The sequence below is a fragment of the Sceloporus occidentalis genome, unplaced genomic scaffold, assembly GCF_023333645.1.
Source record: "Sceloporus occidentalis isolate IW3139 unplaced genomic scaffold, rSceOcc1.0.p SCAF_21, whole genome shotgun sequence".
NCBI lineage: Eukaryota > Metazoa > Chordata > Lepidosauria > Squamata > Phrynosomatidae > Sceloporus > Sceloporus occidentalis.
Genome location: NW_028317001.1, coordinates 6,200,083 through 6,227,381, shown reverse-complemented (window position 1 = coordinate 6,227,381; position 27,299 = coordinate 6,200,083). Strand labels below are relative to the sequence as shown.

The 27,299-nt window shown below is 44.8% G+C and overlaps 1 protein-coding gene and 1 pseudogene across 2 annotated transcripts in view; one reads left to right on the top strand and one right to left on the bottom strand.

Annotated features, from left to right (window-relative positions):
* The window catches only part of LOC149301491 (uncharacterized), a 184,074-nt pseudogene that overhangs the window by 65,152 nt on the left and 91,623 nt on the right, over positions 1–27,299 (top strand). The gene's annotated exons all lie outside the window — the stretch shown is intronic.
* Positions 3,806–25,476, bottom strand: LOC149301493 (uncharacterized). The gene is made up of 3 exons (XM_089483970.1): positions 25,444–25,476; positions 22,618–23,275; positions 3,806–5,157 (listed from the first exon to the last, which is right to left on the bottom strand). The coding sequence occupies exons 1-3, from the start codon at positions 25,474–25,476 to the stop codon at positions 4,382–4,384; spliced, it is 1,467 nt and encodes a 488-aa protein (XP_089340096.1). The 3' UTR covers positions 3,806–4,381.

Below are 27,299 nucleotides of genomic sequence, written 5' to 3'. Positions count from 1 at the left end.
CAAGGAAAAGAGGGGCTGTTGTTGTTGTTGTAATACCAGGGCTCCAGTCAATGGAGGTCTTCTTCAGGCAGTAAAGGGAAGTTTATGCAAATGCAGAGTGACATCACTGCTACGGAAGGCTCTCTTGACCAATCAGAGAGCAAGATAAAGGTTCTTCTGGAAGCTTCCGTGAGAAGGAGATATAAGGCCTGAGAGACCAAGAGACAGTTGGGGGAATTGTGTCGGTTGGAGATCGAGAGTGAGAGTTAAGAGCGGATCTTGGAAGTTAGTCTCAGAATTGGACGTTTGGGTTTATTTGGGTTTTTAATAGCTTATATGAACTGAATATTATATACTAAAAAATATTGTACCTGCAAGATCCTTAATATCTTGCATGACTTATATTTTAGTTATATTTTGCTATTTATAATACATACCTCCTTGGAGTATCTACTACTCGACACTCCTTTTAAACGTGTCTTGGCTCAGGTGATGCTTGGAAGATCGGTAAAGGAGGAGAAATAAGGTTCCTTAACTGGTCCCAGTGTAGGTTAAGGGAAATCCTTTTATAATTCACTGGGTTCTGGCAGCATGATTTCAGGAATTTAAGAGTCTGCTGGGCTAAGAGCCATAAGAGGGCCACAGTTTGGCTTCTTGGACCACAGGAGATCATCACAAGGGCAGAGGCAGTTAGAGCATTTGTTGAAAAATCAATTAAATTAATAGGAGATTGCTGGAATGTTAATCTGGAAAGAGATACATCTTGGTTGCCTTTTTAAAGCCTTAAAGACTGGTGATATATCAGATCTCTTCCAGAGGCTATTTCTGAACTTGGAGGTGACAGAAGAGGAGGTCCTCTGAGTAAATGCAGCCAGCCTACTTTTTAATAGTAAGACTTTACCAGATGCCCTCAATGTGTGGGGCGGATTGTATGGGAGAAGGGGATCCCATAAGTAAGCTGGACCCAAGCCATGAAGGGCTTTAAAGGTTATAACCAAGATTTTGTATTGTTCCCGGAAATTAACAGGCAACTAGTGAAGAGACTTTATTATAGGTTTAACATGGTCACCTCTAGATCTTCCAGTGACCACTTTGGCTGCCATATTTTGAATTAGATGAAGTTTCTGGACTTGGTTGAAGGGTAGCCCTTTGTAGACCGCATTGCAGAAGTCAAGACGTGAGGTTACCAGCGCATGCATCATAGTTTCTAGGTCTTCAGGTTCCAGGAAGGGACGCAGGTGGTGTATCAACTGAAACTGATAACAGGCACTCTTGGCCATAGCATCTATCTGAGTTGACATCTGGAGCGACGGTTCCAGGAGCACCCCTAAACCGCAAATACCGTCCTTTAGGGGAAGTGTGACCCTGTCCAGGACCGGTTGACAAACCTCCATACCTGGATTAGGATATCCTACAACAAGTAATTCTGTTTTATCTGGATTCAGTTTTAATCTGTTTTTCCTCATACAGGCCATTACTTTCTCAAGACATTCATTCAGAGGGGAGATGCCTTCCTTTGTTGACGCTGAGGTATGCAGCATGGAGAGATATATCCGGGTGTCACCAGCAACTGATAGCACCCCAGATGATCTCTCCCAGAGGTTTCATGTAGATGTTAAAGAGCATTGGGGACAGGATGGCACTCTGCGGGATGCCAAATTTAAGCTCCCTTTAGGAGAAGCAACTTTCTCCCCAAGCATCACCATCTGGAATCTGCCCAATGAAGTGCCCCCGAACCCCAATTACCTCAGGCTTTCCAGAAGGATACCATGATCAATGATATTGAAAGCCACTGAGAGATCCAAAAGGATCAACAGGGTCACACTTCATCTGTCAATACTCAAGTGGAGATCATCTAAGGCGACCATAGCAGTCCCGACTCCGTATCCCATCCTGAAGCCAGTTTGATATGGGTCCAGATAATCTGTTTCATCCAAGACCGCTTAGACTTGAAGAACAACTGCCCTCTCATCACCTTGCTTAGAAATTTTAAGATGGGAGACCAGTCTGTAATTTTTCATGTCCAAGAGATATAGAGAGGGCTTCTTCAGAAGCTGCCGTTCCACCGCTTCTTTTAAGCAAGATGGAAAATAGCCCTCCCTAAGAGATGCATCTATAATATATCTCAGGTGAGTCCAAAGTGCATCTCCTCCTTGGAGGACCAGCCATGAAGAGCAAGGGTCGAGGGGGCAAGTTGTCTTCTTCACATTTCCAAGGAGCTTGTCAACATCCTTGGTACTCATAGATTCAATTTGATCCAGTATGATCTTATTCACAGAGTCACTGGACACCTCACCTATAGTTTCTGCAATAACATCGGAGTCCAAGTTGGCTCTTATCTGAGAGATTTTATCTACGAAATGGCCATTTAAAGCGTCACAGTGAGCTGTGGAAGGTTCTCAGAATGGGCTCCGGGGGGCAGGCGACTGGATCGGTTCCCAGATGCTTCTCCTCCACCTCAGCACTCCCTTTATGTTTCTCTTCCCTTGGCAGTTTCCCTCTTTCCTTTCTTACTTCTCCTCCTTTAATCTAAATCCCATCAAGGGGTCCAAGGCCCTTTCAGCATGTTCCCAGAAGTGGGGGGAGACAATTTTTCCAGTACTGAGGGTCTCACTGTTGACCCTCCTCTGCAGGCTTGTTGTGAAGGGAAATGTATAAATTTGGAATGTGTGTGTCTGTCTAATACAGATCCTGTGGGCTTCTATGCCTAGTTTGCAGGTTGCCAGGGGGATGTCCCTCTCCCCAGAAGGGGCTTTGAGGTCACTCTGTCTGCCTCCTCTTGGCTTTGGCCTAGATTTGGGCTCTTCTCTCTCCCCCCAGACAGAGCCCCCTTCCCCTAGGACCCCAGGAAAACTCCTCCCCCCAAAAAAAATGCTGTTTCCAATGCTATTGAACCCTCTCCTGTGTGATGCTTTTTATTTGTCACAAAAATCTTTTGACTGGGGGCCTCCCTTCTTCTGAACCCCATCTCAGCCCCTCCCAGAGATGAAAAGGTTGCCCCCTTCCTGGAAAGCAAAAAGGAGGGCCTAGCCAAGCCAAATTTCTCCCTGGATGAGTAATCAGAAAGGAGGGTCTGTCTCTCCCCACTTTCCAGGAGGGAGGGCAGTCCTCAAAGCTCTTTCTATTTTTGGATCACCCTGCCCCCTCCCCCCATTGCCATGCCTCTCCCTAAGGGTCCCCCTAAGTCCTTTACTCGTAATAAGCCCCCCTATATACCTGAGCACAAAGGAATCCCCAAGGAAGGGGAAGGGAAGGAAGGAGGGAAGGAGAGGAGGCCTGGCAGGGCCCCTGCCTTTGTTTGGGGGGGGGGGGGAGCAGAGGGGTTTTCTTTCTTCTTATAACCCCCCCCCCCCAAAGGATCCTCCAGAAGACCCTCCAGACATACCTCCAAATGAACAAAGGATCCCCCTACTTCCCTCCCTCCCTCAGAATAGAGGACTATTAGACAAGCAATGGCTTCAGGGGCTGAGGTTGCACATGCGCACATGCCCCCAAAGCCCCCTCCATAGCATATGGAGGAATCACCAAGGCTTTGCTGCTGGTGCTGCTTCTTCCTCTGGTGGCCTTTGCAGGAAGGGAAAGAGTGTGCCAGGGGTTTAGCAGCCTCTCGTCCCTCCCTCCCTCCGTCTGAGGAGAGTTGGAGGAGGTCCGAATGGAGCCCAAGGTAAGAAGCTAGACTCAGGAGGGAAAGGCAGGAAAGGAAGGCTTTGCTTTGTACATACAGCTCTGTCTGTCTATGTTGGTGTGTGTGTGTGTGTGTATGTGTGTGTTTGCTTCTTGTGGCTGGGAATGGAGCTGAGGACCGAAGAGAGAACAAAGTGTCAGTTTTGTGCAAATTCTGAACTTATGTGCATCAAAGAGTCCAGTGTGCTGAAATAGCAAAGAACTTTATTGAGAACACATAGTCAGAAATTCAGATTTTAAGTCAGAACTGCCCTTCCCAAGCCAAAGAATACATTAAAACCCCAAAACCTAAACCTCCACCCTCTTCCAAACATAGCCCCCACCTCGAATTCCCACAGTCTATGCCCCACAGGGAACAAGGCCCCCTTTGCCATTCCCAGAAACTAGCCCCCTTTCTGGTAATACCAACCCACAACATTCTTCAGCCAACATCCCACAAATCCCAAATGCTATCATTCCCATTACTATTCCAGCCGGCTGCAACAAATCCCACCCCTCTGCCTAGCTAACCTATACAACAACCCATAATCCCCAGCCAAGTTTATAATTAAAAGCAATGATCTATACTAATAACAATAAAAAGGTAAACTTAACACAATATAAATTTAAAACAGACATATGGACAGACAAACCTAACAGACAAAATCACAAGGGTCTTTTCTTATCACAACTGGATAGAACATATATTTTTTGTATTCCTTCTTGACTTTTTCTTAGTTCACTGCTGGGATTTGTGTGGCTTCTCTTCTGTGTGGATTCTTTGATGTCTCACTTGGTGTGACTTTGAAGTAAAACATTTCTCACAATGCTGGCATTTGTATGGCTTCTCTCCTGTGTGGACTCTCTGATGTTTCACTAGGTGTGCCTTCTGAGAGAAACATTTCCCACAATGCTGGCATTTGTATGGCTTCTCTCCTGTGTGGACTCTCTGATGTGTCACTAGGTGTGACCTCCAAGAAAAACATTTCCCACAATGCTGGCATTTGTATGGCTTCTGTCCTGTGTGGACTCTCTGATGTGTCACTAGGTATGATTTTAATGAAAAACATTTCCCACAATGCTGGCATTTGTATGGCTTCTCTCCTGTGTGGACTCTCTGATGTTTCACTAGGACTGACTTCGAAGAAAAACCCTTCCCACAATGCTGGCATTTGTATGGCTTCTCTCCTGTGTGGACTCTCTGATGTATCACTAGGTCTGACTTCCAAGAAAAACATTTTCCACAATGCTGGCATTTGTATGGCTTCTGTCCTGTGTGGACTCTCTGATGTGTCACTAGGTATGATTTTAATGAAAAACATTTCCCACAATGCTGGCATTTGTATGGCTTCTCTCCTGTGTGGACTCTCTGATGTTTCACTAGGTCTGACTTCCAAGAAAAACATTTTCCACAATGCTGGCATTTGTATGCCTTCTGTCCGGTGTGGACTCTTCGATGCATGACGAGGATTGACTTGTAAGCAAAATGTTTCCCACAATGCTGGCATTTATGTGACTTCTTTCCTGTGTGGACTCTCTCATGACTCAAATGTTTTGCTGCAAAGAAGGACAATGACAGATGAGACTGAAAATCAGAGTTAAGAGAGTAGGGTGTTATCCCGCGATTTAGCCCTCATTAACCCCTCCTTATTAGAGATTAAATTAAGAAAGTTTCTGTGAGTAACCCAAGCATGACCCTGCTGCTTAAGCCCCTAAATCCATGGAACGATCGTATCCTTACTCATAGGAGCTAGCAAAGAATGGGGGCTGCCTTGAGGGAGTCAGTGGAAGCAGATAGTCAAAGGACTGTTTAAAAAATATTCCATTAACCATGTGCAAAAATACTTTGATTGACAGGTGGCATCATATCCTGTGAGACTGCCATAGAGTCCTGAGTCAGAGCCCAAGGCATGATGGAAGCTAACTGCAGAGGTCCCTTCATGCTGTTTGGCTCCAGGAGATGATTCACAACCAATAGAGTATACAGCTCACATGCAGATTGGTGTGGATTGGATTGGAGTTCTGTGTACAAGAGATGGTGAAGTTTATGGAAGTCGGAGAGGACAGCTTGCAAATAGTTGTATCATTTTGCAACTCAGGAGAGAGAACCTCCATGGATTTTGATGAAATCAGCTGTGTCTGTCACTTATTTTTCACTGTGGAAAGTGGTTAGTGCATCGCCAATATCTATATCTGGATATCTGCTTCTGTACTCTGCTACATTATTATTGCGCTGCATCTGGGAGCATCACCCTCAGATTGTGCTATATATTGGCTTTTCAACGCGTCTGGAATTCAGAGCCAAGAAGGAACTGAGAGCCAGTGTGCTAATCCTTTGTCTGTGATATTTGCATCAAGCACCCGTTGCATTCAATTTGGTTTCAGACCATTTCCCCCCCCAGGAAACATTCTGAAGTGATTTAATCCTTTTTGAACACTCGGTTTCTTCCCCCAAGCAACAATTACAGTATAAATATCTGTCCTGGATGGCTGTTGCAGGAGTTCCTGACTTCTCTTCCCATTTCGAAATCTCAGCAATTGGAATCCAGATCCGCCTAGGTAAAGTATTACCATTATGAAAGTCTTACATCTCTTGATCACTCCCACCTGATATCTAGTTGTTGTCCATGTGTGAACCCTTATGTGTGTGTGTGTTTTGCCTTCCCCCTGAATAAAACAAAAACCCTATTTCAAATGCCTTTGGAGCTCTTTGTGCTTCTGGGCCTGGTATAGTTGGACTGAATCCCAAGGTCACTCTTGCCCCAACCAAACTATATCTCTCTTTTCAGCTAAGTACCAAATTCCCCTAAAAGCATCACACTTGCAAGTGTCCTTCCCAAACTCCAGCATTTTGGATAACAAAGGGCCTCTGGAATCAACCATGGAGCTAAACAAACTCAGGTTAGAGAAAAACATTAGAGAAAAAGGAATTTTTGTGTCGCCTTTCCTCTCTTCATAGACATTGCTGATAATTGCTATATGGAGCCCCTTAATATCCCTGAAAACAAGGGCCTGAGCCGTGTTCTCACCAGTTCACTCAATCCAGTTCTTAAAATCTGTGAGGTTGGTGGCTGCCTCCCAATCCTCAAGGCCCCTCTCCTGGCCCTTCCCAGAGGTCCCTTCCTCTCAGCAGAGAGCTAGGCGATCCTGGCTTTGCTCCTGCCTTCCCCTCCTGGCTCCCAGAGGCCTGATCCCATTCCCTTTCTCCCTCCGCTCCCCAACCTTCCCTCTTGCCCATCTGCACTGCTTTACCATTTCACCCTCAGCATCTCTTCCCTGCCTTTCTATTTTTCACATTCCCTCCATCTCTCTATCACAGACAGAAACACACCCACAGAGTGTGTGTGTGATGCATAAAAGGGACACTTTGAGGCCCATATGTTGAGAAAGGCAGTATAATCAATATACAAATAATTCATTGGGAAAGGCAGAGCAAGTGGGTTTGGGACCTGGACTCCAATTTTGGTGAGGGTCAAGTGCCAGAGAGTAGCCATAAAACAGCCTTAAGACATCTCTAAGGAGTTTATCGAACATGAGGAATTTCTCTTAATTTCGAATGAAAAGAAAGTAGGGCCAGAACGCATTCACATCAAGTTGCTAGTTTAGCGCAATTATGTGAATGTGCATTGCGTTCGAACTGGCTCCCCGTTGCCCGAAAATAGCATGCCATGGCCCGAATTTGCATGTGGCAGTCTATCACGCAATAACGTGAAACCACATGATTGCATTCAGATTGCCATCGGAATATACTTCCAATTCCCCTTGTCTGATAAATTCCTAAGACAGGGATGGACTACTGTTGTTGATGGGGGGCAGTGGTCATATTGGACCCCAGGGGATCTCAGGGCACCCCCACATGGTATTTCCTTGAGGGGGGGATAAATAATATTTTGCCCCTCAATATCCGACAGCATTCCTTTGGGGAAGTGGTATCCATTTTGCCACTGTTCTCTGAGCCACTGCAGGGCCAAGGGAGGCATTTTACCCATGAAGCCTCTCCAGAGTCTCAAAAGGCGGGAATAGGGGCCAAAAAAGTGAGGAAACATGGTCAGGGATAGGCTAAGGAGCATTTGGAGCCAAAAAGCATTTCTCTCCATGGTTCCTTCCCATAAAATCCTAGAATTGACAGTTTAAATTAGGATATTTAGAATCCTTAGATAGTGGAGAGCAATAGTGTCTCTCTAAATTACAAATTCCAAGATTTCACAAAAAGTTGCTATGACAGTTAAACTATGTGTGAAAGGGATGTAGGAGTCCTGGTAGACCACAACTCAAACATGGGTCAACAGTGTGATGCAGCAACTAAAAAGGCCAATCTGATCCTAGGCGACATCAATACGAGTATAGTGTTATGTCAGTGGGTTGGACTGGATAGCTTTTCTAGTTTCTTTCAATTCTATGATTCTACGTTATTGATTAAGGGAAGTAATAGTGCAACTCTATTCTGCTTTGGTCAGGCCCTCACTTGGAATACTGTGTCCACTTCTGGTCACCACAATTCAAAACGGATGTTGATAAGCTGGAGTGTATCCAAAGAAGAGCAATGAAAATGGTGAAGGGTCTGGAAACCATCAAGCCCTATGAGGAGTGGTTTAGGGAGCTGGGAATGTTTAGCCTGAATACCTAGCTAATACCCCAGAGGACAGGATCATAATTCAAAATGACTTGAATAGACTAGAAAGCTGGGCCAAAGCTAACAAAATTAAATTCAATACGGAGAAAAGTAAGTTATTTACTTAGGGCGGAAATATGAAATGCACAGATATAGGATGGGGGAAACCTGGCTGCATAAAACTACTTGTGAAAGGTATCTAGGAGTCCCAGTAGACCACAAGTTGAACATGAGTTAACAGTGCGATGTGGCAGCTAACAAGGCCAATGCAATTTTAGGCTGCATCAATAGAAGTATAGTGTCTAGATCAGGGGTAGGCAACCTTTTTGAGCCGGGGGCCGGGTTGCTGTCCCTCAGACAACTGGGGGGCCGAAGCCAAAAAATAAATAATTAAACTTTTTTTAAAAAATTAAATAAATAAATAAACCGGGATAAATGTAGGACAAAATTTTCAAATGGAGGGCACTTTTTAAATAAAAAATGGAGGACATGTGAAAAAATTTGCTGATTTTTAAAAAAATGTTAAGATAAATGCATGTTTCTGAGGCTTCTATAGACAGTTGCCCCACCATGCCCCTCGCGTGAGACGCCAAAGGCCCCGGCGGCAATCGGCGGCAGGACCGGGCTGGGGCCGGTCCCAAGGCCTCGCCGGGCCACATCCGGCCCACAGGCCGCAGGTTGCCTACCCCTGGTCTAGATCAAGGGAAGTAATAGTGTCACTCTATTCTGCTTTGGTCAGGCCTCACCTGGAATACCGTGTCCAGTTTTGGGCACCACAATTCAAAACGTATGTTGAGAAACTGGAACACATCCAAAGGAGGGCAACTAAAATGGCTGGATGACCATCTGTCGGGGATGCTTTGATTTAGATTTCCTACATGGCAGGGGGTTGGAGTGGATGGCCCTTATGGTCTCTTCCAACTCTAAGATTCTATGATTCTATTCCAGCTCTATGATTCTCTAATTCTAAAGTGGAATCATGGTGCCATGATAATGTAGAATGAAAGGGCCCTCACTCTTCATAGTAAGGGCAATGAATTCAGCTTCCTTACCCACAGAGGCCACATTTTCGTAATTCTCAATCATCACATAATTGTACGTAAGTCTCTGCTTCTTTGTCAACATTTTCCATTCATCCTCAGTGAAGTATACCGCCACATCAGCAAAGGTCACCTGCAAAAGAAAATAGCCTTCATTCACAGAATGACTAACAAAAAAAAAAAAAGGGGGGGGGGCATGATGCATCCCAAAATCATTTGATCACCTCAGAATTTAGTCCAGGAAAGAAACTTTAAATTCTGTTAGCAAGAAAAAAAGCTACTGCTTTTGAAATCCAGTTTGTCTCAAATTCTTTCAATATAACATACAATATAAGAAACAATATAATTTAGGCCATAGGTGGGATATTGATGATGGATTAGGATATTGACTATCCTGACACTTTTGTACATTGAGCCTCCAAAGATTATAGTGCATGTAGCCATTTGTTGCCAAATTTCAGAGGCAAATGTCATTTTTAAAAAGCTGTTCTGGGGAGCACTTTGGGTTTGAGGGCCACAGGGCCACCCCCACTTTATATCCAGAGACGTTCTCCCATATCACCCAATGTTTCACAGCTGGGAAAAACAAGACACATGTGGGCAAGCAACACCAGAAAGTGGTGAAGATGGTCGAAGTTGTTTATGAGTAAGATCACACAAGTGGGAAAGAGCACAGCAGTTTGCTTTTGCCTCAGACTCCTTGCAAAGAAAAGTCCCTGCCTTCTTCTTCCTTCTCCTCTCCCCATTTTTGAGTTGATGGGGTGCAAATTCCTTGGCAATCATTATGCAGAAACTGAAGTGAGCTGAAGGGGGAAAGTGGGTGGAAGAGAAAGAAACCAAGACTTTTTAAAAGCCCCCGAAATAATGGGGTGACAGAGGATTAACCCGGACTGTCTCTGCCAAAATTGAACATTATTTTATTTGCTTCCTTTCATAAATTGGCCCAGCAGTGACACAGATGAAGCTATTAGGATAGTGACTCACCGAAGAGTTGTACCTTGGCAGCCTCTTTCTGTTGGAGCCCAACTCCCTCCGCTTGGCCTCTGTGTCGGCCATCAGGTCTGCGGGGGGCCCTGGTGGTCCTGCACTTGGGTCACTTCCAGAAAGAGAGGCCCCAAAGCCGTGTAGAAGGAGACCGAGATGAAGTTCCTGAGAAAAGGGACCAGGGTTAGGATTGGCTTGGCAAGAAACCCTGCAGCAGTCAAAGACACAGAGAACAGCATCCTGCTGGTGACATACGCAGGTGCCATATGCCTCCTTTGGGCTGATGCAGAAGTGGGCACCCCCTTCCTCCCTCTGCACCAAACAAAGACCCTGGACCTAGCATAGATTCACTGCAGCTTCCCTACACAACAGATACTCCATGCCTTCTTAGAGTGGAGGGGGATTAGGGGATGGGGAATTGGAGAGGGCCCTGGTTATGTCCCCGTAGATAGATGTGAAAGGAGTGCATCGTAAATAATTAAACAAATAAATAACCTGCTGAAACCTCCAGAGGTCCCCAATGCTTTTCCCCAGCATCAGCCCCTTTCCCAGGAAGGCTGCATCCGCACTATAGAAATAAGGCACTTTGACACCGCTTTAACTGCTCAGTGCTATGGAATCCTGGGATTTTAACTTTGGGACACTTAGCCTTCTCTGCCAGAGAGCTCTCATGCCACAACAAACTACAAATCCCAGGATTCCATAGGATGGAAATAGGAGAGTTAACAGACTTTAGAACTGGATTATTTCCGCAGTGCAGATACAGCCTGAGTCAGTTGTAAAAGGGTAGACGCACCCATGTCTTGTTTTTACCCTCCTAATAATGGTTTTCCTTTAAAAAAATAGTTTGTTTTAGTCTCTAATTGTTATTCTTCTTGTTGTTTGTTTGTTTCTATGTTTGTTTCATTCTTGGTAAAATGGGTTATCCTGGTCTGCCTCCTTCCTTCTTGCCTGAAAATCTATTAATAAGAAAACTGGGGAGGCTTTTAAAACCTCCCAAAGGAGCCACTTTTGGCCTTTTTGGGGGGACTAGTCTCCTCTTAGAAGCCAAAGCCCAATGTTTGTGAAGAAGAAGAATAAGGCTTGTATTAAAACTATCCTCCCATTTCTGATCCCTCTTAAAACCCATGTTCCCCAGAAGGAGCAGAGCTGTGTAATAAGAAAACCCTCTCAGAAAAGACACAAAAGACCCACAAAGAGACACACTTCCTTCCTTTTGGCCCAAGGAGCCTGGCCTCCTTCTGACTCTGGAGCCTCAGGAGAGAAAGAGAAGCCTCTGTTCAACTGAGGCTCAGAGAAGGTTCCGGAACATTATTCCCCACAGTCACAAGGAGCACAAAATGGCCGCCAGAACACAAAATGGCCACCAGAACACAAAATGGCTGCCTCTGCCTCAATGCTTGGCATTTGGCAATTTGAGGCCTTCAGGGAACCTAAAATGGAGGATGAAAGGGCTCCAAAGTGAGAAGGGACCCCAAACAGGATTTCCAAACCATAACAACACCTAAAATCTTTCCTGATGCTATAATATAGAGACTCACTGAGATACTCTTTATAAATACATCTTTCCATGTCTTGATAAATAAATAAAATTTAATAATACTAATGGTACTACTAATAATAGTAATAATAAGTTACAACCAGGAGCTTTCTCCCGGTGGCTTCTCCCCCAGAAGCCTCTGCATATGCTCAGGAGCCCCTTCTTCTTCTCTTTCTTCTTCCTCTGCAGAATCCTCCAGAGGTCTCTCTGCTCCTCCTCCTCCTTAGGCTCTTCCTCTAAGCCTTTCTCCTCCTCCTCCTCCTCCTCAGGTCCTTCTTCTAAGCCTTCCTCCTCCTCTTCCTCAGGCCCTTCCTATAAGCCCTTCCTCTTCCTCCTCCTCCTCCTCCTCCTCCTCCTCCTCCTCAGGCCCTTCCTCTAAGCCTTCCTCCTCTTCCTCCTCCTCTTCCTCCTCGGGTCCTTCTTCTAAGCCTTCCTCCTCTTCCTCAGGCCCTTCCTGTAAGCCCTTCCTCTTCCTCCTCCTCCTCTGGCCCTTCCTCTAAGCCTTCCTCTTCCTCCTCCTCCTCCTCCTCCTCCTCCTCCTCCTCAGGCTCTTCCTCTAAGCTTTTCTCCTCCTCCTCCTCCTCTTCCTCCTCGGGTCCTTCTTCTAAGCCTTCCTCCTCTTCCTCAGGCCCTTCCTGTAAGCCCTTCCTCTTCCTCCTCCTCCTCTGGCCCTTCCTCTAAGCCTTCCTCCTCCTCCTCCTCCTCCGGCCCTTCTTCTAAGCCTTCCTCCTTCCTCCTCCTCTTCCTCAGGCCCTTCCTGTAAGCCCTTCCTCTTCCTCCTCCTCCTCCTCCTCCTCCTCCTCCTCAGGCCCTTCCTCTAAGCCTTCCTCCTCCTCCTCCGGCCCTTCTTCTAAGCCTTCCTCCTCTTCCTCCTCCTCTTCCTCAGGCCCTTCCTGTAAGCCCCTCCTCCTCCTCCTCCTCCTCTTCTTCTTCCTCAGGCTCTTCCTCTAAGCCTTCCTCCTCCTCCTCCTCCTCCTCCTCCTCCTCCTCCTCCTCCTCCTCAGGCCCTTCTTCCAAGCCTTCCTCCTCTTCCTCCTCCTCTTCCTCAGGCCCTTCCTGTAAGCCCTTCCTCTTCCTCTTCCTCCTCCTCCTCCTCAGGCCCTTCCTCTAAGCCTACCTCCTCCTCCTCCTCTTCCTCTAAGCCTTCCTCCTCTTTTCCTCCCAGACTTTGGGAGGAGAATTGTGTGCCTTCAATTCCTTTCTGGGGATCCTAAGGCAACACTGTCACAGGAGTCTCTTTGTAGGTTTTGTCAAAGGGTGTTTACCATTGTCATCGTTTGAGGCTGAGAGAGTGTGCCTTGGGGGCTGGGGGTGTGCTGCGTGCCTTGAACTCTTGTCTAGTGACCCTATTCCTAGGCTTTCTTTGGCTTCAATTTTGCCTTCCACTTTGCCCTTTGTCTTCCTCTGAGGCTGAGAGAGTGTCTGTTGCCCAAGGTTCCCCCACAGTGGGTTTAATGGCCCAGAATGGATTGCATTTCCATCATGTAGATGTGTGTGTGTGTTGTCCGCCTTCCAGTTGGCCATTGGTCTTCCTCAGAGGCTGAGAGAGTGTGACTTACCCAAGGTCACCCATTTTATATAATGGGACTTGAGCACCCATGGATTTTACTATCCAAACCAAATCCCAAAGGATACCAAGGGCCCATTGTTTTTCCATCTTTTTTTGCAAACAGCAAAGCAGATCTTGCTTGCCTGATCTTTGCATGTTCAAGAGCAGTTTTGGGCAAATGCTAAGAGATGCCTTGTGGGTTAGGAAGCGGGTCCTGGAATACAGTCCTCTTCCTCTGGACCCACAGACTCAGAAAGACATGGGCCCCCCATTCAATGGGACCCCTTTCTTTGAGGCTGCTCTAGGTCCAGGAGGGTCTGTCAGGAGAGATTGGGAAAGTCAGCCTTTGAGGAGCTCTGGTCCTTAAAGGTTAATATCTCCAGACCAAATTTGAGAGAGCCCTGCAGCCTGGATCTGACCAAATCCCAAATATTGCCCTCTCAGCAGAGGGCAATATTTGGGATTTGGTCAGATCCAGGCTGCAGGGCTCTCTCAAATTTGGTTCAAAAACACTGCAGAAATTATGATGATGATAATGATGATGATGATGATGATGATGAATCTTCCCTTCAAACCCACAGAGCCTTGTGGATGCTCAAATAGTAACAGAGGTCAAAAACACATTGCAGAAATAATCCAATTTGCAGAAATAAACCACTTCAACTGCCCTAGTTCAGTGCTCGGGAATCCTGGGAATTTTAGTTTATTATGGCATCTGAGTTGTCTGACAGAGAAGACTAAATATCTCCCAAACTACAGTTCCCAGAATTCCCTAGCATTCAGCCAGACAGTTAAAGCAGCCCTGACCTTGGACCATTGTTAGCGGTTGGCTTGGAGCCTGAATAGGGTTCTAGAAGGCTGGTGGGTTTGGTCATTGGCTGCTTAGGAAGAAGGGCTCCTTCTGGGTTTCCTTGCCAGGAAAGGAAAGGAAAGGTGGGTGCTTCAAGATGCTGATGGGAGACCCCTAAATTTGGTTCCTTTGTGAGAATGCTGACTGAGGGGGAAGAGAAGGGAGATGGATTTGGTCCCCAGGGAGGCCCCAGGGCAGGCAGGGCAGGCCACACAACATTCGCTCACTCCCAAGTCAAATCCTGGTTTCCCTTCTTTTGCCCAGGACCTAAACCTGGACCAGAAAGGATCAGGTTTTATTTGCTTTCTTCTCCTGTAACAGGTGTTTTTCCTTGCCCTTTTTACACGTGGCAGTAAGGATACGATACAGCAGGGCCTGGCATTGAGCTTCCAGTTTTCATGCATGATCTTCAGACAGGAGATGAGGCTGCCTCTTCTCCATTTTGGAGGGAGCCCAATTCCAGGAAAGAGGAAAGGGCTCTGTGCAAACATCCAGATCAGATCTGAGAGCAGTAGCTTATTATAATTTGCGAGGCTTAGTTCATTGGTTTCTTCAACTAGAAAAATTGCAGGGGCTATGGATTGGTTCAGTTTCTTGCTTTCTCTCAGTTGTGGTGGTACAAGGCTCACTACTAAACTCTGCATTCGCCATCTGGCTAGAAAGAAGGAGGCTAAATTAAATGCTTTTTATCCTTAGTTTTTTGTGGATTTTTGGGACTTTGTGGCCATGTTCTAGAAGAGTTTCTTCCTGACGTTTCGTCAGCATCTGTGACTGGAATCTCTGAAAATGCCAGACACAGATGCTGGCCAAACATCAGAAGAAACTCTTCTAGAACGTGACCACATAGCCCGAAAATCCCACAAAAAGCCTTCGACTTCACGCTTTTTATCCTGTCTCTCCAAGCAAGTGAGAAAGAATAATTCTCTCATTTCCCCTTGATCTGGGAGCAGGCCTTTAAAAATTTCTCTCTTCATTTCTACACAGGAAAGTACCTTGAGTAGATTTGAATGACAAACTGTGAGCGACTATGGTTTGTAATTTATGCATTAGGTTGAATGAGATCGCTAGAGGCCCTGCCCCAGGTCCTAGGTATTCGCTCACAAACCTCAGGACTTGAATTCACAACCCTATAAGAGAGATGGAGGGACACCAGAAATTAGGCAACCAAAGTCCTTTACATATTATCCAATTGTACCAGTTTGGTGCCATGTTACCGGCTGTGGATCCACCCTAGAGAAACCTGGGAATGGGGTGCTTAGAACTGGATGCTTGGTAGAGAGCCCCATGCAGTCCTTCATGAGTTGCTATATAATTCTAAGTACCTGAAAGATGAAATCCCAGGATTCTTTTGGACAGAGTCCTGGAAGTTTCATGGTGTCAAAGGGCTAGGTTTGGGCAATGGAGACACAACCCAGGTGCCAAAAATGACCCCTAGCAATTCTGGACAGACTCATTCAGTCTCTGTCTCTATTGGTGGAGGGCTATTCACACCAAGAAACCCGTGGATCTTCAAGGGATCTCCAGTTTATTTAGTTTATTTATATACAGCCATCCTTTCTCCCAATATTGGGACTCAGGGTGGCTAACAGTAAATTTAATACAGTACAAATTCAAAACAATGCAAAGGCATTAAAATTATAACAATTTTTTTTAAAAAAATTAAGTCATTTATACAGTTGGACCTTGAAAATAGTAAATTGCATCAAAAATGACATACAAACCTTGACCTCTGAATTGCAGTTCAAACCTTATCTCTATTTTGCTTAGGATCCAGCCCTTGAGGCATCAGCATTTCCAGAAAGGAGAGAAAGTGGAAATGTGAAATACTTTTTGTTTGGAGGAAGTGTCTATCCAGATTCTGTCCTGTAAAACTATTAGAGCCTCTGTGATGCTGTCTTTGATTCAGAACATATGATTTGAAGGCATCTTGCACTTCTATCTCTATCTAATAAAACTTTGAATTCTTTCAAGCATTCTGTTTTCCTGGCTGCCCATCCCAAGAGTCTGAAACATAGCACCAGTCATGGAGATTCAGCCTTTTTCATAATGGGGATATGGAGCGAGGGTCTCAGGATCCCAACTCCTGGTGTAAGACCTGTCCCAGTTCATTGCAGATATTTGACATACTTAGGGCTGGTTCTCACTGACTGATACGCCGGGATTCCAATCGAATCCAAGGTGAAGCATTCCTACTGGAAACCGAATTAACTCTAGAACAGTTCTAGAGTATCCCGCAATTGTTCCTACTTAAAATCGAATCGTAAAGCGGTTTATAATTTGAATCGCATTATCGTCATTTAACGCGGGTTAAAAAAATAGAAGGGTCGAACCTACATTTTTTCCTTGATTCGGGATAGGATTCGGAGCATTTCAATAGGAATGATCAGCCTTTGAAATCGGCTTAGCTGGATGGGAGGAGCGGAGCGCAAGGGGCTGGCTTGGAGGAGTTGCCCTTTCTTGTCCTCATCTGTCGTGGCTGTCACCATTTTTGCTTCCCTCACCCCTTTGTCCGCGGCGGTCTTTCAAGGATTATTATTTTTTTATTATTTTTAATGGTTTACAGGCGCTTAATCTCTTCAGCACTTAGCGCCTGAAGTCCCGGCCGCTCAAGCGCCTTTTTCTGTCAAAGGACTCTTAAAGGCTTCCCCCGGTGTGAGGGGAGCCATTGAACACCATTTGTAACGGAGAGGGGGGGAATAGAGCCTTCCATCTTTCTTTCCCAATCTGCTGTGTGTGTGTGTGTGTGTGTGTGTGTGTGTGTGTGTGCATTGAACACCATTTGTAACGGAGGAGAGGCAGGATGCGGGGGGGGGGGGGGGAGGGAATAGAGCCTTCCATTTCTTTCCCAAACGGAATCTGCCTTCTTCTCCTTGATCCCATTTTCCAACCCTCGAAAGATAATCTTTTTTGGGGAAGAGTGCTCCCTCCCTGGGCTGTCTTTGTAGCCATAAAGTGGGGATATGTCCTGGAAAACCCATCCCATAGTTCCTCTGGAAGGAGCTTTCCCAAAATTCGCTTTGCCTGCAGCCCATTCTATTCTATTTCAGTCTGTTTAGCCAGTGTTTAAATCTCTCTATTCTATCCATCCATCTGTATGTATTCTGTCTGTCTCTCTGTCTGTCCAACCATGTATGTATCTGTCTACCCATATACATCTATCCATCCATCCATCCATCCATCCATCTGCCCATTTAATATACTTGTCCAGTACATCTGTCTGCCCTTCCAACCATGTATGACTATCTATCAATCTGTCTATCTAACTATCCCATCTACCTATCCAGACTATCTTTCCATCTATTTGTCATCTCTCTCTCTCTCTCTCTGTCTATCTAATTATCTGATCTCTCTGTCTAGCCAATGTACCTATCTAATTAGACTGTCTGTATGTCTCTCTCTCTCTCTCTCTCTTTCTCATAGCATAGTAATCGCCAGCGTGTTGAAAGGGGTTTGAGCACTGGATTATGACCCTTTGGTCACCTTGGGCCAGTCACACTCTCTCAGCCTCTGGTGATGGCAAAAGCCTGCTTACTGAAATCCTATTCCATTACTCACTATTCTTAGATAGCTCTGCAGTGATTGATATTTATACTGTTTGATACTGATGTGGTGGTTTTCTATAGGAGATTTTCAATGTTTATGTCAATAAAAAAGACTTATGCTTTGTTTATATGTTTTATTCTTAAGTCATGGCCAGTTTTGCAGAGTTAGGATTTCCTCAAGTTGTTGGAGCAATTAATGGGTGCCACATCAAAATCATTGCTCCTGCTCATCAGGGTGCGCAATCTTCCCCAAATATTCAATCTTTCCCAAAGATTCTTTCCCCATGGGGCGGCCAAAGTGAATTTAGGGAACCGAAGCTCTTTCCAGAGGAACTATGGAATGGGTTTTGCAGGAAATCCCTGTTTCATGGCTCCCAAGACAGCCCAGGGAGCAATCTTTCCCAAAGATTCTTTCCCCATGGGGCGGCCAAAGCGAATTTAGGGAACCGAAGCTCTTTCCAGTTTTCTTTCTCCCTCAACCATCCTTCCCCACGAATAATTACAGGACTCATAAGCACTTTCAGCGCCTCCTCATTGGCTCTTTTATAAAAAACCGCGAAATTTAAAAGTGACGTTATGATGACGTCGCTTTGATTGAGAGCCCCAAAATGGTGAGTGGGAACGAAATAAGGCTAAAACCAGTTTATATATACACCGTTTCATTTGAATAGGAACGAAAGCATATCACTTAAAGCGAATCAATTGGTAAATGAGAACGAAGGAAAAAAAGTGATTCAGAACGCGGGTTAACTACCGTGTTATTATGAATCGCTTTTAACGGAACCAGGGTATTTTAAATCATTGTAAATCACCAGTGAGAACCAGCCCTTAATGTTAGAGCCAGACTTAGAGGTTTTGGGAGTCCCTGTCCCTCCAAAAGTAACTTTCCCAGGAGCAGTCTATGTCTCCCTTTCAAAGGTCAACAGTGGATGGAGAAGGAGGCCTCGGTGAAGCAGAGGAGAGCTTGGCTTGACCCCCTTGAAGGTTTCCATCTCTCTAGGAAATGGTGGAGCCTGGGAGGGAAACTGAGGACTAGGGCATGCTGGGAAAAGCTTCAGGGGAGCTTATGGGAGCAAATGTGGGACTTTGCTTTCTCCTCCAGGTTACTTTCCTGCTGTCTCTTGACAGGCTTGAAGACAACACAAGGTAAGCTCAATGGTGGAAATGACTGCAAACGCCATCTTCCCTGTACATTCAATACTCACCTCTATGGCACCTTAGGAGTAAGTAAGTCTCCACTGAGGGCAGCACAGTCAAAAGACAAAATCCAAAATGGGGAGTGGTCTTTGAGATCCTGATGGTCCTCTGAGAGGAAAATGCCAGCCCCTGAAAGCAATCCTGGCCAGCTTTTAGGAAAGGGCCTTCAAGGTTTGGTCCAAGCAACTCTCAGCCCCTGGCAGACTGTCCCCTGAGTCTTGCTGTCCTGGAGGCTCAAAGGAGATTCTGGGCGGCCCTGGCACCTCCTCATCTTAGGGACCCTGAGCCCCAAGTTCAGCTGACAAATGGTAATTCACCCATGAGGAACCCCCCCGTTCCCCGCTCTGACCTGGCACATGCCTTAGGAAACCTCTTCCATGGGAATTTGGGAACTCCTAATCTTAGTGGAAATGGGAACCTCTGGAATCCTCCTATTCTTCCCATCCAGGAAAGAAGGGATAGTTGTGAATCTCTTCCAAGGAAAAGAGGTGTTGTTGTTGTTGTTGTTGTTGTTGTTGTAATAACAGGGCTCCAGTCAATTGAGATCTTATTCAGGCAGTAAAGAGAGGTTTATGCAAATGCAGAATGACATCACTGCTACGGAAGGCTCTCTTGACCAATCAGAGAGCAAGATGAAGATTCTTCTGGAAGCTTCCGTCAGAAGGAGATATAAGGCCTGAGAGACCAAGAGACAGTTGGGGGAATTGTGTCGGTTGGAGATCCAGAGAGAGAGAGTTAAAGAGCGGATCTTGGAAGTTAGTCTCAGAATTGAACATTTGGGTTTATTTATTTGTTTTAATCCCTTGTATGAAATATCTTGCATGATTTATAATTTAGTTATATTTATTATTTATAATGAATATCTCCTTGGAGTATCTACTACTCGATGTTCCTTTTACACGTGTTTTGGCTCGGTTGATGGTTGGGAAGATCAGTAAAGAAGTAGAAATAAGGTTCCTTAACCGGTCCCAGTGTAGGTTAAGGGAAATCCTTTTATAATTCACTGGATGATGGCAGCGTGATTTAAGGAATTTAAGGGTCTGCTGGGCTAAGCGCCATAACAGAGCTGTGGTTTGGCTGCTTGGACCCCAGGAGATCATCACAATCTCTGATTCCACACATTGTGCAGGTCATACTCTGAATGTGGTCTTCTGTATGGAACAGGCACATCCGTGGATGGAGGTAGTCCTATCTCTGCATTGCCATGGACCATGGATCATTTCCTGGTCAAGGTTGGGCTGAAGGTCACTATTCCCTCCGTTGGGGGCAGAGGACCTATTAAAATGGTCCCACATAGAAGCTAGTAGAGCAATGGCTGTGAGATCTATTGGAGCAATCCTTAGATCCTACAACCAGGCAGGGGGTCATCTGGTCGCACCAGCTCTAAAGTTATAGCTCAGATCCTATATGGCGCTTGTGTGGGGATGGGATGATTCCCAGTTGGTGAAACTGGAGGCCATCCAGAATACATCTTTCAAGAAATTGCTTCTACTTTCACCTGAAACACCTGCAGCTTTGGTTTGGGCTGAGATCTTCCTCCCTTCCATCAGAGCTTGTATTCATTTTGCTTTATTTAACTACTGGAGATCTGTAATAGGTTCTCTGGTTAAGGTTTTTCCTAAGTTGTGTTTCCAACATTTACCAAGTTGCAAAGTGTGGAGTTGAAGATACCATAGGTTGCTTGAATCATATCTTGTTCTAACTGAAAATCCTTCTACCCGGAATTCAAGAGAGAAGCTTCGTGAATACATTTTTAACCATGATGTGTATCTGGATAGACTGGCTATTAACAATTAGAAATTTCCCAAATGGTTTAGATTATATAAATTGGACCATCAGATGACTGTTTACCGAGGGAAGCTTACATTCCCAAAGCTTAGGCAGGCTTTTACAGCTCTTCGTTTCAAAACAATGCCTTCATTCATGATCGATGGTAGATATTCACACAACACCTAAGGATTCCCATTTATATATTTGTGGAGCTCCAGAAATTCAGGATTTGCCTCATTATCTGCTTTTTTGCTCACTATATACTGATCCAAGAACTAAATTTATGGGATCTATTCTGTCCAATTTAGAGTCTAATACCACTTCTGAAAAGATTTTTTTTCTCCTGTCTGATAGTGATTCTCAGGTAACTTATAAGGTTTCACTGTTTGCCTCAGCAGCAATCAAAATTCGGGCAATGTTAATAGCGGACATCGCAGTTGATTGTCATGGGGATGATCTTATCTAAATTTTGAAGTTGTTTTTAATGTTGTTTTATTTAAATGTCTGGAATTTTATTATGTTTAATGTATAAAATTTGGCTGTTAGTTATTTGATGGAACATTTTATAATTCTGAATTTCTGTCACTGATTTTACATTTTAATCATGCAAATGGCCTTTGGCTTAAGCATTAATAAAAAAATTTGATTGATTGGTCTAATGCTATTGAAGCCTATGCTGTGTGATGTTCTTTATTTGGCACAAAAATCTCCCCCAAATGAGGCATCAGAAGGGAGGGTCTCTCCTCTGCCCCACTTTCAAACAGGAAGGGGGCTTCTCAAACCCCTTTTTACCTTCAGATCCCCCTCCCCTCCATGGCCATGCCTCTCTCCAAGGGTCCCCCTGCCCTCTTTTCTCATAATAACCTCCCAAGTACCTGGGCCCCAAGGACCCCCTGAAGGAGGGGGCAGGGAAAGAAAGAGGGAGAGGCGGACTAGCAAGTCCCCTGCCTTTCTTTGCTGGGAGATCAGGGTTTCATTCCTTCTTACAACCCCCCCCCCCCCCGAAGACCGTCCAGCCAATCCTTCAAATGAACAAGGGCTCTCCTCCACTTCCCTCCCTCAGAGCAGGCTGTGAGGGCAGCAATGGCTTCAGAGGCTGAAACTCTGCATGCACATTAGCAACCAAAAGCCCCTCCTGAGTATGCGCAGGGATCGCAAGGCCCTTGCTGCTGCTGCTTATTCCACTCTCGGCCTTTGGAAGAAGGGAAGGAGTATGCCCTTCCTTCCTTCCGTCCTTCTTTCCTTCCTTCCAGAATGGAGCCCAACCAGCGGAGCTGGACTCAAATTTTGTGCAAATTCACAACTTCTGTCCATAAATGAGTCCAGTGTATTTAAACAGCAAAGAACTTATTAAGAACACTTAGTGAGAAATTCAGCTTTTAAACCAGAGCTGCCCTCCCCAAGCCAAAGAATACCTAAATCCCTAAAACCAAAAACTCCAACCTCTTCCAAACCTAGCCCCTGCCTCCAATTCCCACAGTCTACACCTCATAGCTAAAAAACCACCTCTTTGCCATGCACAGAAACTAGTCCTCTTTATGTTAATACCGACTACCAACTTTCTTCATCCAACATCCCACAAATTCCCAAACCTATCAATCAAATAACTATTCTAGCCAGCTGCCACAAATCCCACCCCTCTATCTAGCTAACCTATTCCACAACCCATAATCCCCAGCCAAATTTATAAACTAAAACAAAGAAATATACTAATAGCAATTAAAACCAAAACTTAACAAAATATAACTTTAAAACTTAAACAGACATATCGGCAAACAAACCTAACACACAAAATCTCAAGGGCCTTTTCTTATCACCAGTGGATTGAAAATGTATTCTTTGTATTTCTTCTTGAGAAAAATAATGTCATTTCACTTCTGGGATTTGTGTGGCTTCTCTCCAGTGTGGACTCTCTGATGTTTCACTAGGTTTGACCTCTGAGAAAAACATTTCCCACAATGCTGGCATTTGTATGGCTTCTCTCCAGTGTGGACTCTCTGATGTCTCACTAGGTTTGATTTTGATGAAAAACAATTCCCACAGTGCTGGCATTTGTATGGCTTTGCTCCTGTGTGGATTCTCTGATGCATGACAAGGACTGATTTGTAGGCATAACTTTTCCCACAACTCTGGCATTTGTATGGTTTCTCTCCAGTGTGACCTGTCTGATGTATCACTAGGTAAGTTTTCGACGAAAAGCATTTCCCACAATGCTGGCATTTGTATGGATTCTCTCCAGTGTGACCTGTATGATGTATCACTAGGTTTGACTTTGAAGAAAAATATTTCCCACAATGCTGGCATTTGTATGGCTTTGCTCCTGTGTGGACTCTCTGATGTGTCACTAGATTTGACCTCTGAGAAAAACATTTCCCACAATGCTGGCATTTGTATGGCTTCGCTCCTGTGTGGATTCTCTGATGTATGACAAGAATTGACTTGTAAGCAAAACGTTTCCCACAATGGTGGCATTTATGTGACTTCTTTGCTGTGTGGACTCTCTGATGACTCAAATGTTCTTCTGTAATGAAGAACAATGACAGATAAGACTGAAAATCAGAGTTAAAAGAGGAGGGTGTTACCCCATGTTTTAGCCCTCATTAACCCCCCCCCACTTATTTGAGATTAAATTAATAAATTTGCTATGAGTAACCCAAGCATGACCCTGCTGCTTATGTTCCTAAATCCATGGAATGATTGTATCCTTACTCATAAGAGCTAGCAAAGAAGAGACTGCATCGGGACAGCCTTGAGGGAACCAGTGGAAGCAGATAGTCAAAGGACTGTTGAAAAAATATTCCATTAAACACGTGCAAATATACTTTGATTGACAGGTGGCATCTTATCCTTTGAGACTGCCATAGAGTCCTGAGTCAGAGCCCAAGGCATGATGGAAGCTAACTGCAGAGGTCCCTTCATGCTGTTTGGCTCCAGGAGATGACTCACAACCAATATAGTATGCAGCTCACATGCGGATTGGTGTGGATTGGATTGGAGTTGTGTGTACAAGAGATGGTGAAGTTGAAGGAACTCGGAGAGGAGAGCTTGCAAATATTTGTATTATTTTGTAACTCAAGATAGATTTTTAGTGTAAAAAGTGGTCAGTGCATTGCCAATATCTATATCTAGATATTTACTTCCGTACTCTGCTATGTTATTGTTGAGCTGCACCTGGGAACGTCAGCCTCAGATTGTGCTGGATATTGGCTTCTGAACACGATAGGAATTCAGAGCCAAGAAGGACTGAGAGCCAGTGTGCTAATCCTTTTTGTCTGATTTATTTACTCCAAGCACCCATTGCATTCAATTTGGTTTCAGACCATTCTTCCCCCCAGGACACATTCTAAAGCAATTTAAACCCTTTGGACACTCGGTTTCTGCCCTCAAGCAACAATTACAGCATAAATATCTGCCCTGACTGGCTGTTCTTTGACATCAGTCCAATTACAGACAGACAGTCTGTCGGTTTACATGACTAAGCACCTCAATGCACTTGCAAACCCCACTTGTCACAGGAGCTCCTGACTTCTCTTCCCATTTCGAACCCTCAGCAATTGGAATCAAGATCAACCTAGGTAAAGTATTACCATTATGAAAGTCTTACATCTCTTGACCACTCCCACCTGTTATCTAGTTCTTGTGCGTGTGTGTGAACACTTGTGTGTGTGTGTGTTTGTGTGTGTATTATGCTTTTCCCCTCAATAAAAAATAAAAAACTATTTCAAATGCCTTTGGAGTTCTCTGTGTTTCCAGGCCTGGTCTAGTTAAGCTGAATCCCAAAGTTGCTCTTGCCCCAACCAAACTTTATCTCTCCTTTCAGCTAAGTAACAAATTGCCCTAAAAGCATAGCACTTGCGGGTGTCCTCCCCAGACTCCAACATTCTGGGTAACAAAGGGCCTCTTGAATCAACCATGGAACTAAGCAAGTTCAGGTAGGAAAAGAAACACTGGAGAACATTGCCATTGTTGTCTAAGCTATTGCAGGGCCAACAGAGGGATTTTACCCAAGAAGTCTCTCCAGAGTCTCAAAAGGCTTGAAGAGGGGCCAAAAAAGCCAGGAATCTTGGTCAGGGATGGGCTGAGGAGCATTTGGAATCAAAAAGCATTTATCTCCATGGTTCCTTCCCACAAAATCCTATAATTGACAGTTTAGGATAGGATATTTAGAATCCTTAGAAAGTGGAGAGCAATAGTGACTCACTAAACTACAAATTCCAAGATTTCACAGAAAGCTGCTACGACAAACTATGTGTGAAAGGGATCTAGGATGTCTTGGTAGACCACAACTTGAACCTGGTTCGACAGTTTGATGCAGCAGCTAAAAAGGCCAATGTGATTCTAGGCTACATAAATATGGGTATAGTGTTATGTCAGGAGGTTGGACTGGATGGCCTTTCTAGTTTCTTTCAACTCTTTGATTCTGTGTTATAGATTAAGGGAAGTAATAGTGCAATTCTGTTCTACTTTGGTCAGACCCTCACTTGGAATATAGTGTCCATTTCTGGTCACCACAATTCAAAAAGGATGTTGAGAAGCTGGAGTTATCCAAAGGAGAGCAATAAGGAAGTCTTTGATTCTATAATTCTAAAGTGGAATCATAGTGCCATGATAATGTAGAATGAAAGGGCCCTCAGTCTTCATAGTAAGGGCCATGAATTCAGCTTCCTTACCCATAGAGGCCACATTCTCGTAATTCTCCATCATCACACCATTGTACATGAGTCTCTGCCTCTTCGTCAGCAGTTTCCATTCATCCTCAGTGAAATATACCGCCACTTCTGCAAAGGTCACCTGCAATAGAAAATAGCCCTCATCCAGAGAATGACTAATAAAAGGAGAGGGAGAAGCACATGATGCATCCCAAAAATAATTTGATCACCTCAGAATTTAGTCCAGGAAATAAACTTTAAATTCTGTTAGCAAGAAAAAAGCTACTGCCTTTGAGATCCAGTTTGTCTCGAATTCTTTCAATGTAATATACAATATAATTTAGGCCATGGCTGGGATATTAATGATAGATTAGAATACTGACTATCCCGACACATATAGTACATTTAGCCTCCAAAGTTTATAGTGCATTTAGCCATTTGTTGCCAAATTTCAGAGGCAAATGTCATTTTTAAAAAGCAACAGCAGAAAGTGGTGAAGATGGACAAAGTTGTTTATGAAGAAGATCACACAAGTGGGAAAGGGCACAACAGTTTGGTTTTGCCTCAGACTCCTATCAAGGGCAAGTCCCTGCCCCCTTCTTTCTTCTCCAACCCCCACTTTTGAGTTGATGGGCTGCAAACTCCTTGGCAATCATTATGCAGAAATTGAAATGAGCTGAAGAATTGGGAAAGTGGGAGGAGAAGAGAGAAACCAGGACATTTTAAAAGCCCTCGAAATATTGGGATGACAGAGGATTAACCAGGACTGTGTCTCCCAAACCCAGGCCGTACTTTATTTGCTTCCTTTCATAAACTGGCACAGCAGTGACCCAGAAGAAGCTAATAGAATAGTGACTCACCAAAAAGTTGTTGTACCTTGACAGCCTCCTTCCCTTGGAGCCCAACTCCCTCCGGTTGGCCTCTGTGTTGGCCATCAGGTCTGCAGAGGGGTCCTGGTGGTCCTGCACTTGGGTCACTTCCAGAAAGAGAGGCCCCAAAGCCGTGTACAAGGAGGTCGAGATGAAGGTCCTGAGAAAAGGGCCCAGGGTTAGGATTGGCTTGGCAAGAAACCCTGCAGCACTCAAAGAGACAGAGGACAGCATCCTGCTGGTGACACATGCAGATGACATATACCTCCGTTGGGCCAATGCATTGGTGGGCATTTGCTTCCTAGCCCCATTCCACACGGAACAACACTGGATCATAGAGGGTTCTGCTGGGTCAGGCTTTCTGGTCTTGTGGCCTCCCATTCTCCCACTGGCCAAAGCAGTTACCCTCCATCCCCCAGGGAGTTCCCCAGTCAAGCAGGGCAGGAAAGGAGCTCTCTCTTCTCTGGTTGCCCCCCTTCCATGGGATCCAGCCCTCCTCCCAGGATCAGGGAGGGGGGCACCAGAGGATTGAGCTGATGGGAAGGGAACAACCAATTCCCATGGCAGCCTTCTGCATGCAGAGAAGTCACAATTCTGAGAGTGTCTCTGCCCATGTGGAGAGTGCCTATTTTCCACACTGTTGCCTGGCCATCTTGGCTTGGGAATGCCCTGTTATAGCCACAAGTAGGACTAAATCTTAGCCTGTATCCAATCCTATACTTAGTCCTGATCAGAGTACAATCACTCAGTCTCTTGGATTTACCTATAGATTGACTCACCAGTCAATTATGGGTTGAGTGGGTCTATGCTAGGGTTAACCGACAGGATTCAGGCCTCCTCAGACTTTATATTCAGATAAGTTGCAATAGAATGTAATTATGCATTGTATAAAATTCATTGTATGGACTTTAGTTTCAATAAAAAATATTTTTTAAAAAAACTTTAAATGCAGGAGTGTTAATTTTTCCATGCTATGTCATCATCACTGATGATAATCTGATTTCTTTTCATGCAGAGCAGGAGGAGGAGGAGGAGGAGGAAGACCACCTTCTTTA

Coding starts and splice junctions, on each gene's coding strand:
- LOC149301493 (XM_089483970.1), bottom strand. CDS start 25,476: ATGGAAACTGCTGACGAAGAGGCAGAGACTCAT. Junction 23,276..25,443: donor ACGAAGAGGCAGAGACTCAT/GTACAATGGTGT, acceptor TCTGATTTTCAG/TCTTATCTGTCATTGTTCTT. Junction 5,158..22,617: donor AGTCCACACTGGAGAGAAGC/CACACAAATCCC, acceptor CAGGAAAGAAGT/CACATAAATGCCAGCATTGT.